Consider the following 15,769-nt stretch of genomic DNA (forward strand, 5'->3'; position numbering starts at 1 on the left):
CCTTTACAAAACCTCTAACCATGTATTTTATATACTTATTACTTAACCTAATGCGTTTCCCCACTCCAGTAAAATAAATTTTCCTTCTGTTTAATCCTATCAATCAAACGTAATGGTGGGTAAGAGGAAGATCGAGTAAGAACCCTTGAGCTCGAAAATAGTAGCCCTCAACTCTCTGCCATATGGGAAGTGAAATCCAAATTCTGTTATCCAACTCTCAGTGGACCAGAAAGAAAGGAATTTTATCTGCTAAATTGCTAACAAAAATGGCCTGACCTTGTGATTAAAAAGGACTGTGAGCAGACAGTCTGTTAGGGAATATGCTGAGTGAAAATTATTTTCAATGCCTCTTTTCCTTGGGAATTTTATAGCATCCCCCCACCCCCACCCTGCACCATATGCAATGGGCCAAACTATCTTGATTTAGTGTTTGAATCACACAATGTTCTAGTCGTAAGGGAGCTTCAGGCCGTCTAAGGCCAGTCTTCCTCTTTTAGGCAGCCCCTTTCCCGAGCAGATGTGGAAACTGAGGCCCTGACTGGTTAAGTGACTGCCTCAGGCCACAAAGTCGGTCGGTGGCATGACAGGAACTGGAATATAGGCCTCTTAATTCCAGGCCAGACGGCTTCCCCCCGTGTCCTGTTGCCATGAACATGTGCCCTCGTGAGTCTCTCTTTTGGAGAGAAAAACTACCACGTAAAGCCCAAATGTAGACGCACGGCCTTCTCAAGGTCAGCAGAGGCCACTGCAAAAGGCGTTCAGGGAATCCTAGGAAAGTGAAGTCATTTCCAAACCCGCAGACAGTCCTGCAGACGGAAGGGGTACGAGGGTGAGTGTGTGTGTGTGTGTGTCCGAGTGGAAGCACGTGCACACGTGTGTATGTGTGTGGGCATACGTGTGTGCGCACGTGTGTGTGTCTGCGTGAGTCGTTGGCTCGCATTTCCGCATGGCCGTGGTCTGGGCTTTGCTCTCTCGTGTGGAACATCAGGCCCCCACATACCACACGTTAGCTTGAGACTAAAACAAGGTGACAGCGCGTTCAAGCCAAGGAGAAAGTGATTTTGCAGCCCCGCGTGTCTCTCTGGCTGGGCTATGTTACGCTTAGCCTTGAGAGCGTGCGGGACGGGATCGCAGAGAAATAAGTCACCACACCCACACTCCCAGGGCTACCTCGGCTCTCAGCTCTAACAAGAACCACGTCTGGTTAAACGACTATAAAGGACGGACCTCAGGGGCCATTCACATTATTTTGCTGCGCTGGAATTCTGCATCAGAGAACAGCACATGCTTAAGAAATCATGTTCACGTTCCTCGGGACCTCCCAGCCAACTGGGCCTGGAAACAGCATGTCTGCAACAGAGAGAGCACGAGATGGCTCTTGAGTTGCAAGTCTGGGGATTTGAGACTTAAGAGGCTCAGTTTTTAATCTGCAAAATGGGAGTGACCCTTAACTGCCCAGGGTTTGGGGGGATCAAATACACATTACACAGGGAAGCAGTTTGAAATGGAAGGCACCGTGATAGAGCTCGACTATGAAAATACGTATTTGAAACCCATTAGGCCATTAACTCAATTTTCCACTGTGCTAAGCCCGAGCTCTGTGTGTTTTTGCTGAATGAACGTATGTGAGAACAACAGACACGACGGACAGAAGGGGGCTGATTTTCCGCACGGGTTTCTAACTCTCAGCTCCAAATCCGCTTGCATGTTGTGTGGGACTTTACAGAACACAGGAAAACGAGCAGAAGGGGCCTGGCGAGAGCCAGGGTGGGGAGACGGAGGGGCCGGTGGCCACTTTACAGGGACACACGCACCTTAAGATCTGTGCTCAGCACAGCACAGCACATCCCCCGCCCTTCCTGCCTGCAGCCCGCAGTTCACTTTCTCATCCCGCTATCACGATATAGAGGGACTTCCAAAGGGACATATGGTCCAGGGTGGTTACGAATTGTTGTGGATCGATCAAAACAGAGCAGTGGCTGCAGCTGGCTCGCTTTCCCAAAGGACTGTGTGCCAGGGTCAGTGTCTGTTTCGTGTTCAGATTCACGGCCGGTTAAGCGCTACAGCTGGGATTTGAACCTGGGCAGTCTGCCTCCCTGGCTTGTGGTCCTAACCTTGCATATACCACCTCCAGCCAGAAGGCCTCGCTCAGAGCCTTCCCCTTCGGACAGCTTTAGCAAAGGAAAGTCACCCAAACCTGGGATTCCTCTGGGAACTCATTCCAGATTCCACATGGATTTGGCTCTTCCGTTGTTTGGCTCCTGAAGTATCCTTGCCATGAGCCCATCATGTCATCTGTGGTCAGACTCTGTGCTCCCTGAGGGCAGGGATTGTGTCCTCCTCCCTTCTATAAACTGCCACGAAGCACTGGACCTTTACTGATCTCGGTTCAGTCTGGGCTTTGAAGCGATGCACTTGGCCAACGCCCAGAGGGCTGTTGGGACCCGTCCTTCTCCCACATTCCAGGACTCTGGGCCAGCAGGACATCCTCTGCTCTCCCCCAGAAGCCTTTGCTGGGTGTCTCCTTGCAAATGAATGCTAGTCCATGCCCTAATCCACTTGCTACAGCTTTACAGACTGATTCCATTGCAACAGACGTCAGAGCCAGGAACGCATAACAGAGACCCTCCAACGTTCCAAGTGAATCAGAGGCAGTTGTATCACAGAGGCTAGGAGCTCAGATGCTAGAGTCAGACCACGTGGGCTTGGGCCTTATTAGCCGTGGGCTTGGTCTAGTTACCGAACCCCTGTAGGTCTCAGATTCCTCATCTGGGTATAAAAATAGCCAAAATTGATTTATTGTGAGGATCAAACCACAAAACACATGAAAAGCACTTTATACCATGCCTTGTGTATTGCTGGGCCTTCCTCAATGTTAGCTGGCATATCGGACACTCAACACACATTTGTTGTTGAGCAAGCATATGAATGAATGAATGCATGCATGCATGCATGAACGAACTCACACACGCAGAAGAGGAAGGTATGTCGCCATTGATGAATGTGAATACTGGTCTAAGAAGTTTGGCCTTGAGTGAAGGAGGATTGGGGAAGCTATTGGCGATTTAGGGTCAAAGTAAGTGCGACAGGGAATGGTATACGGAGAAAGGTATTCTAGAAGGACTGATGAGGCAGGAAGAGGGGCCGGGTTGAACCTAGGTGAGGCTGGGAGTGAGGGGAAAATGTCAGGTGGCTCTGGCGTCTTCCGGCAGAAGGCAGGACCTATGCTGGAAGAGCAGGAATGTCCGTGGACAGGGAAAGGGTGATAGATGCAGTGGGGCAGGGTCACCATGGGATGTGGGCGGCACCTCCATCGGTGGGAGAACAGAGCAGCCCTCTGGGAGACAGGCAAGTCGGGAAGAGTGGATGGATGGGATGAGTATAGAGTTCAGCGAAAGCAGGGAAATTAAATCCATTTCAAAGCGTTTCTTGAGAGCCCGATAACGAGCCCTGCTCACACCTGCTACACTTACGGGATGTGAATGACCTGGGACTTCCCTCCTACATCCAGAATCATCTCTTCATACATGTCTGCTGGCCTCTGTCATGGAATGAGGTTGACTCCTGACATGCTTAGTCCAAGCCAGAGATTCTACCCCTTTTTGAGAGGAAACATTTGCCATGGAAGTGGATGGGACGTCACCCAAATGATCCTTCTGACCAAAATATTGGATTCCACACCTATCTGATGCCCAGCCTCAGTTAACACTGACTGGTCTCCCGTTGGCATCTGCCGAGCAAATGTTTTCATAAGTTTTTCCAATGAGAAACACATACAACAAATGGAATCTTTCTGGGTATGGCTCACGAGTATAAGGTCAGACATTTTCCCTTCTCCGTCTCCATGGTCCCGGCCCCAGCGGCCATCTCCTCTCCTCTGGGCTTTAGGCTTTTCCACAAGAACAGCTGCCTGATCTTGCTGGATCCCTGCTCCTGCTTTCTCTGAGGACCTCTTCATGTTGCGGCCAGTGGGTCCCTCAAAGCCTGCACTGGTCATGACACCCCCAGGGTTGAGATCTCTTATGGCTTCCCAATGTTCCTCCATGACAAACAAATATATCACCGTGGCCTCCAAGGCCTCCACAGTCTGGCCCCTGTCGCTTTCTAAACACTTCCCCGCCTGTAAGTAAAGCTCAGCATCACACTGGAATATCCTTCCCTCTCCGGTCCCCCCCTGGTTCGTCCCTCCTCAACCTTCAGATCTCAGTTCACACGCTCCTTCCTCCATGAAGACTTCCATGATCGCTTAAGACCAGATGGAGACCCTCAGCCTTCCCTTCAGCACACTTAGGGAAGATGTCGATTAGGTTTGATATGCTTAGAAAAATATCAGTCTCCTCCCTCCAGCCCCACGTGGGTCCCCTTGTCTATTCTGAACCCTTGCTGTACCCTCGGTGGTGGTCATAGTGCCTGGCCCAGTGGGGGTGCTCGGTTAGCACACGTGCAGCAGCTGGGTGCATTTCTACAGAACATTCAGGAGGCTTCTGCAGGGCTGTTCTGGCCTTTCCCAGAGTCTTCTGGGACGCAAGGGCACAAATGTCGTGTGCACAGTCCCTCACAGCCCTTATTAAAAGTAACAATATAAAACATAATCTTCCCTCAGATGTGGTCAACAAAGGATAAAGCCACAAATATTTCATCCTGTCAGGGCAATAGAGAGATAAAAGACAAGCGATTAACTCCAAAATTAAAATCAGCCCCTACTCTGCCTGTCAACCAGCTTACACTGATGGTTGAGAGATGAAATCTAAAAAAAAAAAAAAAAAAAAAAGACGGTACCATGGCCAAGAGTGGTTCTTATTTTATGTATAATCTTAAATTTAGGTAAATTCATTGTGTGCTGACTTTAGGGGATAAGAAGATGAGTCTGCACATTTCTTTTTTTGTTTTGCAGCCTGATTAAAAAACAAAAAAACAAAAAAACAAAAAAACCCCCAAAGCTGTGTCTGTCTCCTCACCATGAAAGACAAGACAAGGTCATGGACTCTCCTAAAGGGGTTTCTGCTGGAATGGCCAGCTGTCTGGGGCTGTGGGTTCTCTTTAGTGGCTAAGACTGTTCACTCCTTATCTCTACAGTGACGTGGCTGGAGGCCCAGGATGGGATCAAAGGAATGGGAGAGAGGAGATGCTCGATTATAAGACAGGCCCTTCTTTTTCTTTTCAAAAAAATTTTTTTTAACATTTATTCATTTTTGAGAGACAGAGTACAAGCGGGGGTTGGGGCAGAGAGAGAGGGAGACACAGAATCCGAAGCAGGCTCCGGGCTCCGAGCTGTCAGCACAGAGCCCGACGAGGGGCTCGAACTCACAAACCACAAGATCATGACCTGAGCCGGAGTCGGACACCCAACCGACTGAGCCACCCAGAAGCCCCAAGTCCTTCTTTGTCTAACTGTAAAAGCAATACTTGCTTGTTGTTTCTGGAAGTCTGGGGTGGGGGTGGGGGTTTGCCAATTGACCTCTGGTTGTGAGATCCAAAGAATCAGATGAAGATCAAAATATACTTCCGGCTTATTTACCTTCAACAAAAGGGGCTTCTGGTATATTCTGTTAGAGGATACTGCTTAGGTCTAGGTAGAACTGAGGCATTGTGCGATTTCCAACGTTCATCCCTACCACTCTGTCCTTGCTGGCCAAGCCTTGGGGCCCATCCGGAGGAGGGTCTGGGTTGCACAATACTGTTGCTGAGAACACTCCATGGAGGAGGGGGCGAGCCTCAGCCACCATGAGGGACTAAGGGAAGACAGCAAGACGAGTCTCATGGCCCTTCCAAGCACGGGCTCCCCTGCTCCCCAGTGAGCAGAGACCAGGGTTCTCAGGCCTGCTTGCTTCTACTGCCCTTTCCTTAAAAAGAGACTTCCAGGGGGGCTCAGTCAGTTAAGCGTCTGACTCTCGATTTCAGCTCAGGTCACGATCTCATGAATTGTGGGTTCGAGCCCCGTGTTAGGCTCTGTGCTGATAATGCAGAGCCTGCTTGGGATTCTCTCTCTGCTCCTCTCCCTAAGACCCTCTCCCTCCCACCCTTTCTCTTTCTCAAAGTAATAATAAAAAAGGACACTTCCATGCAGAGGAGCGAGGGGTGCGTAGAGGGATGGGGCAGACATTTGCCCATCTATACAGTGACCTTGTAGACAAATGAGAAGAAAAATACAATCCCTCCCCCATATACACACAACAATCACAGAAAACAGAAAAATGCACTTTCCCCCTAGAGAGATGACTACTGTTAGCATTCTGATACACCACCATCCAGCTAGTCTCTAAAATGCCTACATTCCAAGCTTTCTGCTCCCACCCTCCGAGTCCCTAACCAACCTGGCAGCTGTCAGGCCCTCGTTCTTGTTGTTGTTTTTAAATGTTTATTTATTTTTAAGAGACAGAAACAGATCACAAGTGGGGGAGGGACAGAGAGAGAAGGAGATACAGAATCCAAAGCAGGCTCCAGGCTCTGAGCTGTCGGCACAGAGCCCGACGCGGGGCTCGAACTCACAAAGCGCAAGATCATGACCTGAGCCGAGGTCGGACGCTTAACCGACTGAGCCACCCAGGTGCCCCGTCAGGCCCTTGTTTACCTAGTCCTGTATCTCTCCTTCTCTCATAGCATATTTGCCTTCTCAAATGAGAAGAAAGGGCAAAAAACTGCCTAAGAATAGGAAAATTAGGAAGAGATTGAAACTAAAACCACCAAACTGGTAAAATAATGTTGGAAGCATATCTCACACACTCTGGGTGTGTCCATGTTAGCTGAGTACCGCTCGCCCTCATACATGACGGATGTGTGGAGAACTCAAGCCTGTTGCCACGGTATTTCTAAGCTCTCTTCTTCCTGCTTCTGTCTGGAACAGCAATTATACTGTGGGGATTGCCTCAGAGATAACTACAAAAGCATGTTTTAAATGAGAGCATCCCAGGAGAAAAAAGAGAGAGAAAAAAAGAGAAAGTCAAGTGTGAAGTTATGACACTAATTATTACTTATATCTGAGGTCAATCCTCAGGTCTTCTTCATTTTTGACCTCCAGCTTTCTCCTGGACTCCAGATTCATGAACACCTTTACTTGGCTGTCCCACGGCCAACTCAACAGGGACAAACCCATCCTCATTGGCCCCTATGCCTTCCCAAGCCAACAACTGCTCCTTAATGGTGCCAGAGAAAATACATGGTGCAGTGGAGAGCCCAAGCAGAAGGGAGCAAGCCCTGTTGGTGACACCTCCCTTGTTCACTGTCACCGGATCTTGCCTCTTCAAGCTTTCTTGCCTTGAACCAGCTCCATCCATCTGTCGGCGAAACCTTCATCAACCACCTTAGGCCCCTAACAGACTTTCTTGCCTTCGGTCTGCCAGTAATTCTGCCAATCTTTCTTCCATTCAGCCATCAGAGAGCCTTTCTAAAGCACAGAACCGAACAATGCCATTCCCCTATATGAAAACTTCCTATAGCTTCCAATCTTCAGTAAGATAGAGTCAAACCTCTTTAGTACCAAAGGGTTTCATCCAACCTTTCTCTTCTATACTCGTTCTCAGAGAGTTAGATATCATTTCTTTAGTGAAATCGTCTCCAACGAGTTAAAACTAACCATGGCCTTGCCGAGGCTCCAGTGGTATTTTGTACATACCTCCTACGGTAGCAATTATATTAAAGCATAAGTATTTTCACATCTTGTAAACACCCTACCTTTTGAGTAGAATTTATATGCCAAAGAGTATATTTTATTCAACCTATATCCTCATACCCTAACAGTTTCTGCACACAGAAGGTGGTTAATAAATGTTTGCTGAGTGAATGAATAAATGAATGAATGAATCGTTTTTGGAAAGTCTGGTCTATGTAAGATGATGTGTGAAGCTCTACGGGGTTAGAAAGGAGATACAAGAAACATTCCCCACCCACGAGAGCTCTTATAATCTACATAATAAATACCATGGATTATATCTGAAGAAATATATCAATCATAATAATATTTTTCATCTGAAGATAATAATACATAAAACTGTATTATTAGATATACTGATATTGAACTATCTTTGCATTTCTCGGATAAGTACCATTTGGTCATAAAGTATTTTCAAAAATATGTGCTGGACATGATTTGTAAATATTTTACTTAGGATTTTTGCCACTATGTTCATAATTGAAGCTAGTCTATAATATTCATGTTGTGGATGCTCTCTTTCTGATTTTCATAGTTACTCTCTTTTCCCTTAAATTTTTTTTTTAATTCTTAGTAACTATTTGTTCTTTATAGGTTTGGTAAAAGTTACCTGATAAAATATTTGGGCTTGATATTATTTTGGGGGGTGGGAAGATTTAAAAATCATTTTTCTCTTTTAGAGGGCCAGTGAGCAGGGGAGAGAGAAAAAGGGAGATGGGGAGAAAATCCCAAGCAGTCCCTATGTTCAGTGTGGAGCCCAATGTGGGGTTCGATCCCACAACCCTGGGATCAAGACCTGAGCTGAAATCAAGAGTCAGATGCTCAACTGACTGAGCCGCCCAGGCACCCCCAGAATTTACATTTTTAAGAAATGGTTAGTATTGTGGATAACATTCTTGTGATTCTCAAAATGTCTGTACGGCAATAGTTACATCCTTCCTTGTGTTGTTAATACCGTTGCTTGGGAATTCTTCTTTCTTCTTGATTAGATTTGGGTTTTGTTCGTTTTATTAATATTTTCAAAGAACCACCTTTTGGCTTAAATGATTCTCTCCATCCTTTTGGCCTTCCTTCTCATTAATTTCTGCTCATCTATTAAAATCTTCATTTCTGAGAGAGGTATATTTAAATCTCCCTCTCTGGTTGTGAATTTGTCAGTTTATTGTAATTGTTTTGATTATTGCTTCACATGTTTTGAGGCTATTTTATTGGTATATGTAGTTTCACAAGTATTTTACCATCCTTTTGAATGGCTCCTTTTATCATTAAGCAATCAGTTCCTTTATCCATAAGAATGTCTTTTTTTGGCCTTACGATCTAGGTTGCCTGATGTTACTGCTACGACAGTAGCTTTCTTTGGGTTAATATCTGTCTACTATATATTTTCCATTCCTTTCAGAACCATGTTGTATTTTGAGTGTGAATCTTGTAAAAATTATGTAGCTGGATTTCATTTTAAGTTCTAAGCAGATAATCTGTTTTTACTTTAACAAACAGATTCAGTCTATTTACATATAATTAGAGTAATATGTTGACTCATTTTTAGCTAATTATTTTGTGTTTTATATTTACTCTGCTTTTCAAATCCTTTTCCTTCTTTCCTGCCCTCCACTGAGCTGATATACTATTTTTGTGACCATCTATTGTTTGGAATTATACATTCTGCTTTCCTATTCTTTTAGCGGTTATACTTAAATTAGCAAGATACATATTTATCAAAATCTCAAGTTGATCAGTGTCTCTATTATTCGCCAGTACAATACAAATTCTTAAACTGTTCTAAATGTTTGCTCATCTTGTCTTAAAACATCCAAATTTAGTCATTATTGTTGTAATTATTATCTTAAATAGCTTACTTAGATTTACTCACACGCAGTGGTTTTGTTTCCTATTGCCTCTAACGGCCTATCCTTGGCTCTTGTGTTCTATTTCTTTCTTACTGCAATATTCTTTGTTAGTTTTTCCTTGGTAGATATTCCTTGTGAGAATCTGAGAGCAGCGCATTCTCTTTTTTTGTGTGCAAATGTATTTTCCTATGATTTTTGTAATTTTCCCGTGGCTCTCTGAATTCTAATTTTGTAGTTGCTAACGAGAAGTCTGTTGTCGGTGCAATTGTCATTTTGCACAAGTGTCTCTTTTCTCTCAGGTGGTGTTATGATTTCATCTTTAGGGGTCTGCCGTTTTACTACAAGCCATCCTGGAGTGAGTCTTTTTGTTCTTCCTACTTGGGGTGCATATCTTTCTCCAGTTCCAGAACATTCTCATCACACCATTTAAACATTGCTTCTTTCCTATTTTCTTTCTTTCTTTCTTTCTTTCTTTCTTTCTTTCTTTCTTTCTTTCTTTCTTTCTTTCTTTCTCTCTCTCTCTCTCTCTCTCTCTCTCTCTCTCTCTCTCTCTCTATTTTCACTCTGGAATTTCTATCAGGCCTATTCTGTTCTCTTTAAAAAATTTCAATTTCCCCTAATTTTTGTATTGCCTTGCATTCCCTGAGGTGCTGATTCTCTTGTTCCCCTTGTCCACTGACACTCACTCACCATGGCTTTTCTCACTGTGTGTTTTGCAATTTTGATTTGGGGCTCATTGCTAATATTTTTATTATTCTTTGTTTTTGGCATGGGCGTCTCATGTGATCGCGGCTGTAGACATATCTCTATTTCTACTATTTTGGCTTGGCTTCAGCTTGGGCCCAGGGGATCCAGGATTACTGATTTGGGACCAGTTTGGATGTTAATGTACTGACCGGGAATTGCATTTCTATGTAGGCGTCAGACATATAAACACCAGTCCACTCCATTGCAAACATACGCTTATAAGGCTGGCTGGGCTCTCAATTCTCTTTTTCAATTCAATTCTCTTTTTCAATTCAATTCAATTCTCTTTTTCAATTCTCTTCAATCCAGGATACCCTGAGACAGTTCTTTCTGTTGTCCCTTCTCCAGACTAGACATTCTTGTTCTTTCCCACAGAGGAAGCCACTTCCTGGGGGCCCAGCTTTTGCAAAACCTCTCAGTTGTAGACACCCACTTCTCTTGTCCCCAGTCCCAAGCACCAGTCCCTCTCTCTGGACCTGAGTAGCCCTTTGAGGTCCCATGACCCCAACTCACCAGTCTACTGCTCTGAGCCTATACCCCTTCTTTGTCTTTGCCTCTTGGGGATTTCTTGGACTCTCTTCTAAACTTGACGAGGTAGTAACACAAGTTCATACATGGTTATATTATATCCAGGACTCCTATGTGCTTTCTGCAGGCTGGAAGGTCAGTGTCGGGTTATTCTACCAAATCGCTGGGGGTCTCAAGGCATCAGTTTGTAAGTGCCACATGCACACAAGAGATAAAGAAAGGGGGAAACCTGGCAGGTCGACAATGGCTGCTTGACGACACTTCAACTGCAAATGTAAAGTCTTCCTCTAAGCTAATTCTTGTTAAAACAGATATCCACAGCTTTTTGGAAAAAAAAAAAAAAACTAGCTTTCCCAGTCCTCAGAGGGCAGCAACTCTTTTTAAATGCCAATGTTCACGCGGGCTGAGCACACAGAAAACACAGCAAACACTTGTTAAAGGAACAAATAAATTTAGCATCTTTTCCAAGATACACATAAAACTTCGAATACCGGGAAAGCTAAAAGTGATAAACGTCATATGATGGTAACCACCATAATATAGGATCATAAGTGTTTATGGTGGATTTATCATTCATATAGATAAATGGCTTATACATTTATTTCTGGTGGACACACCTATAATAGGTAGGTTACATTTATAATAGGCAGGATACATTTATAGGTTAAGCAGAGTCAGTTTTACTTCGAATTGTTTTTAAGGGACTTAAAGTATAACACAGCTAAATTCAGCCCAGGGACAATTGCTTTCCAAGCCATCTTGAAACGTGGCTAGGTTTTCTAGAAAGGATTTGCCCAACCGAGCATCCCCTAGTGATTGGAAGGTGGTTTCGAGGTCGGCCACATCTCCAAGGACTATCCTGGCACAAAGCTGGCCAAGGCCAAGTTCTCCTGGAGTTATAATGGAATGCCTAAAGCCTAAGTGATGCATAGGTGCCTTATGGTCCCTAAGTGTAGCCTCTGGGCATGTGGCTTCACTTAGGATAAAACAGCCACAAAGTTTAAGCGCAGACTTGACGGCGTGCGTGGTGTTGTGGTGGCCTTGCCGCCGGACTTACCGTGTAATTTCGAGTGAGGGAGACATCGGTGCCATCCAGCAGATAATGGGTTTCTGTGAAGCTGTTAGCGATGAGGCCTCTGTGGAAAAAGAAAGACAAATGAGATAAGAGGATGAGTGGAGAAGCGTACGGATATGTTGCAAACAAGGCAGCCAGCAGCTGACCCGCCCTTATGTGACAGGTGACCCCGTGAGGCTCCCAAAGGACCTTCCACCTATTCGGGAAGGAGTCAGGAGGAGACCCAGACAGGCAGGACTCAGACACGTGGGCCTTGAACAACAGCTCCCACGGTACACGTGGAGCCCTCACCCATCCCCCCTCACCTCCTTCTTCTAGCACACTCCAGGCGTGTGCGCCCAGGGACCCAGGCCCCCACGTGCACATGCATGTGGGGACACACACACAGGCACACGCTCTTCTACGGGGAACGAGTCCTACACGGAGCCTGCGTTGTATCTGCCTGGGCAACGTGTCGTTGACTTTATTTTATTTTATTATTATTTTTTAAACTCAATTTAATGACATTTAGTTATTTATTTTGAGGGAGAGAAGGAGAGTGGGCAGGGGCATGGGGGAGGGGCAGAGGGAGAGAGAGAGTGAGAATCGCCAGCAGGCTTCACGCCCAGCGAGGAGGCCGAGGGGGGGCCTCATCCTCACAACTGTGAGATCACGACCGCAGCCAGATCAAGAGTCAGATGCTTGGGGCACCTGGGTGGCTGAGTTGGCCGAGCGTCCAATGTTTGATTTCGGCTCAGGTCATGATCCCGGGGATGTGGGATCGAGCCCCGTGTTGGGCCCCTGCACTGAGCATGGAGCCTGCTTGAGATTCTCTCCCTCCCTCCCTCCCTCTATCTCTCTCTCCCCCTCTCCCTCTGCCCCTGTTCCCCCCCCCCAACCCCCAACTCACATACACACTCTGTCTCTCTCAAATAAAAAAGAGTCAGACGCTTAACCGACTGAGCCACCCAGGTATCCCAGAGTTGCTGTAAATACTGGACTTCGCAGGGGGCGGCAATGACTGGCAGTGGCTGTCTCCTCCTCCCCAGCCCCCAGAGAATGAGCCTCACGCCATTGGCTGGGGGTGGCCCCGTCTCCAGTCCAGAGATGAAGCAGGGACCCCAGCTGGCCAACCACAACTCTCCCCTATGGCACGCTGTGAGCTGGGGCTTCTGGGGAAGAAGTCTTGCCTCTCTGTTCTCAGAGCTCCAAGAACATGCTCACGGGGGTTCCCTCAGCCTGGTGCCTTGCTTTAGAGGACGCTGCCCAGACACAGCCACCACTCAGCCCCGACAAAGGGGACAAAGGGGGAGACTTTCCACATGTGCTGGGGACCCACTCTGCCTCTCCCCTTCCTCAATAGCCCCCTCTCCTTCACTTCAGTTGGCGTGAGTTAGGATTTGCATCCAGGGTGCTGACAAATGGATAGAGTCGAAACGGAAGTGGGAGGTTATTGATGTAACAGGCGAGGAATACTTTCCTCATAATCGATTTCTTTAGCTCCTCTCCCAGCCAAGTCCAGAACTGAAAGCAATTTCCCCGTTTTACATGGACTTCAATATATTTCGGAAACGCCTGGCTTAAATCAGTTAGACCCTCACGGAGGTCTGACTTGTGCTCTCCTCACCAGCGACGGTGGAAGAAGATTGTGCCAAAACATAAAACAGATGATCTCTCACACTCACTGATTAAGGTACCAGGATCCTCCCGCCCCGCCCCACCCCTCCCTCTGCTCAGGAATACACAGATCATGCTGGAGGGGGCCAGCCTCCGTGTTGCTTTTGGTCTCGAATCCCCATCCTCTACGTGTCCCTCCTGTGAGCTTTCCCAGGGTCCTCTGGGCAGGTTCACCCAGGTTCGCCCTGCCGGGATGGGCAAGGGCAAGGCAGGGAGGTGTGGGAGGCTGGCGGCCTTGACGGGGGCAGCTGCAGGGGAGGCCGAGGGGATGGGGACAGAAATGGTCAGTGCGTCTTTCCAGACGGTGGCTCTAAAGGGAAGCAGAGAGATGGGAGGTGAAATCATGAGGCAGGGGCTGGAGGAAGTGGAGGGGCTGGAGGAAAATGGGGCAGAGAGGGGGTGAGACAACGCGGTGGGGGGAGCAGGCAGAAGGACTCACAGAGCAGGGGAATGGGGAGGAGGAGTGGGAGCCCTGGCTACACGAGGAAGGGCCTGGAACAGCCTCAGTGCTCCTGGGGAGAGAGGGCTTGGTCAGCTTCGAGATCACAGAGGAGAAGATTTAATACAATTCAAGTTAGATTGTTATTACTTATATTATTTACTGTTCATTCATAATTTTATTACTTTGCTTATATTTTGTTAACACTTTAGTAGTTCTGTGCTTAACGGTGCTGGATCCTTATATTTTTTAATGTTTATTTATTCATGAGAAAATGCAAGTGGGGGGAGGGGCAGAGAGAGGAGAGACACACAGGATCCGAAGCGGACTCCAGGCTCTGAGCTGTCAGCACAGAGCCGGACGCAGGGCTCAAACTCATGAACTGTGAGATCATGACCTGAGACGCTCAACCGACTGAGCCACCCAGGCGCCCCATGGATCCTTATTTTGAATGAACCTAATACTAAGAGGAGTAACACACATAGGAATTTGTAGAAATATAATTTGTAACACAAAGTGTAGAGATATAATTTGTACCACAAAGAGATAATACTTTAAGGCTTTCTAACTGAAAGCTAGTTTAGATGGATGTCCAAGGAGGAGACTTGCTTCATGTATGGGGGACATGGGAAATCCACCAGGAAAGCCAGGAATTGGACAATGAACTTTTGGTAGAGGACAGTCAGTAAACTTGTGGACAAGAGGAATAACAGATGGACGAGTGGATGGATGGATGGATGGATGAAGGACTGAATTTCGGGCGAATGCTGTAGGCATATTCTTTTTGTCTAGGACTGTCCCCTCTCAGCTTGGGTAACCCATGCCCCATGTCTTTCCCAGGGACCACGACTTGTTGAGAAGCCATGGCTGAAACTGAGGGTGTGCTCACTTGAGGCTTTCTCAGATGTGTGTCTAATTCATTTTTATTTTTTTTAATGTTTATTTATTTTTGACAGAGAGAGAGACAGAGACAGAGCAGGAGTGGGGGAGGGGCAGAGAGAGAGGGAGACACAGAATCCGAAGCAGGCTCCAGGCTCCGAGCTGTCAGCACAGAGCCCGACGCGGGGCTCGAACCCACAGACCGCGAGATCATGACCTGAGCCGAAGTCGGACGCTCAACCGACTGAGCCACCCAGGTGCCCCAGACGTGCATCTAATTTAAAAGGGGCTAGCAGTCAAAGGTCCCATGAGAAAAGAGCAGAGGTGGACAATGGCCATATTGGAAATGGCACAGCAGGGGACCCAATTCCTTTAGATTTCCCCAAGGAGAAAAATCCAATTAGATGGATTCTCTATGCCAGCAAATGAAAACAGAAGGTGAATGCATAATTTCATGAGAACATTCCTTTTCTCTGCTTATTAGATTAGCTGATCTAACAAGGAATTCTGTTCCTCCTTACACCAGAAAATAAAACGCCGGGAGTTGATTTTGCTCTTTTCCATATGTTTGGCTATTGTAAGTGACACCTCGGTATTCTCTCATTTAATATTTATTGTGCTGGACACTGGGAATAAGACACCCCCCAGGCTCATCATCTGGTGAAAGACAGACCCAAAGAGTGATGAGATTTCCATGATACAGAGATGCCCAAAGCACTGCAGGAGTTCAAGGAGAGGCTTCTAATCCAGAAGGCAGCCTGAGGGAGGTGGTACCCAAATGGATTATGAAAGATGGACAAGAAGAAGTCACGTGTGAAGGGGTGGTGAGGCAGGAGATGGAGAGGAATGAGGAAGAGATGATTCCAGATAGGGGTGCCTCCATTCTCAAAGGCATGGAATGTACAGGAAGAGCATGCTAGTGGGGGCTGGGCACCGGAAATGTGAAGCCC

General features: G+C 46.7%; 1 protein-coding gene across 1 annotated transcript in view; it reads right to left on the reverse strand.

Moving 5' to 3' along the window:
- ADAM12 (ADAM metallopeptidase domain 12) overlaps positions 1-15,769 on the reverse strand; it is a 347,118-nt gene that overhangs the window by 123,446 nt on the left and 207,903 nt on the right. Inside the window, exon 4 of the mRNA XM_042961006.1 lies at positions 11,828-11,906. Within this exon, the coding sequence (XP_042816940.1) occupies positions 11,828-11,906 (79 nt within the window). The remainder of the gene's footprint in view (positions 1-11,827; positions 11,907-15,769) is intronic.

This window comes from Panthera tigris, chromosome D2 (genome assembly GCF_018350195.1).
Source record: "Panthera tigris isolate Pti1 chromosome D2, P.tigris_Pti1_mat1.1, whole genome shotgun sequence".
NCBI lineage: Eukaryota > Metazoa > Chordata > Mammalia > Carnivora > Felidae > Panthera > Panthera tigris.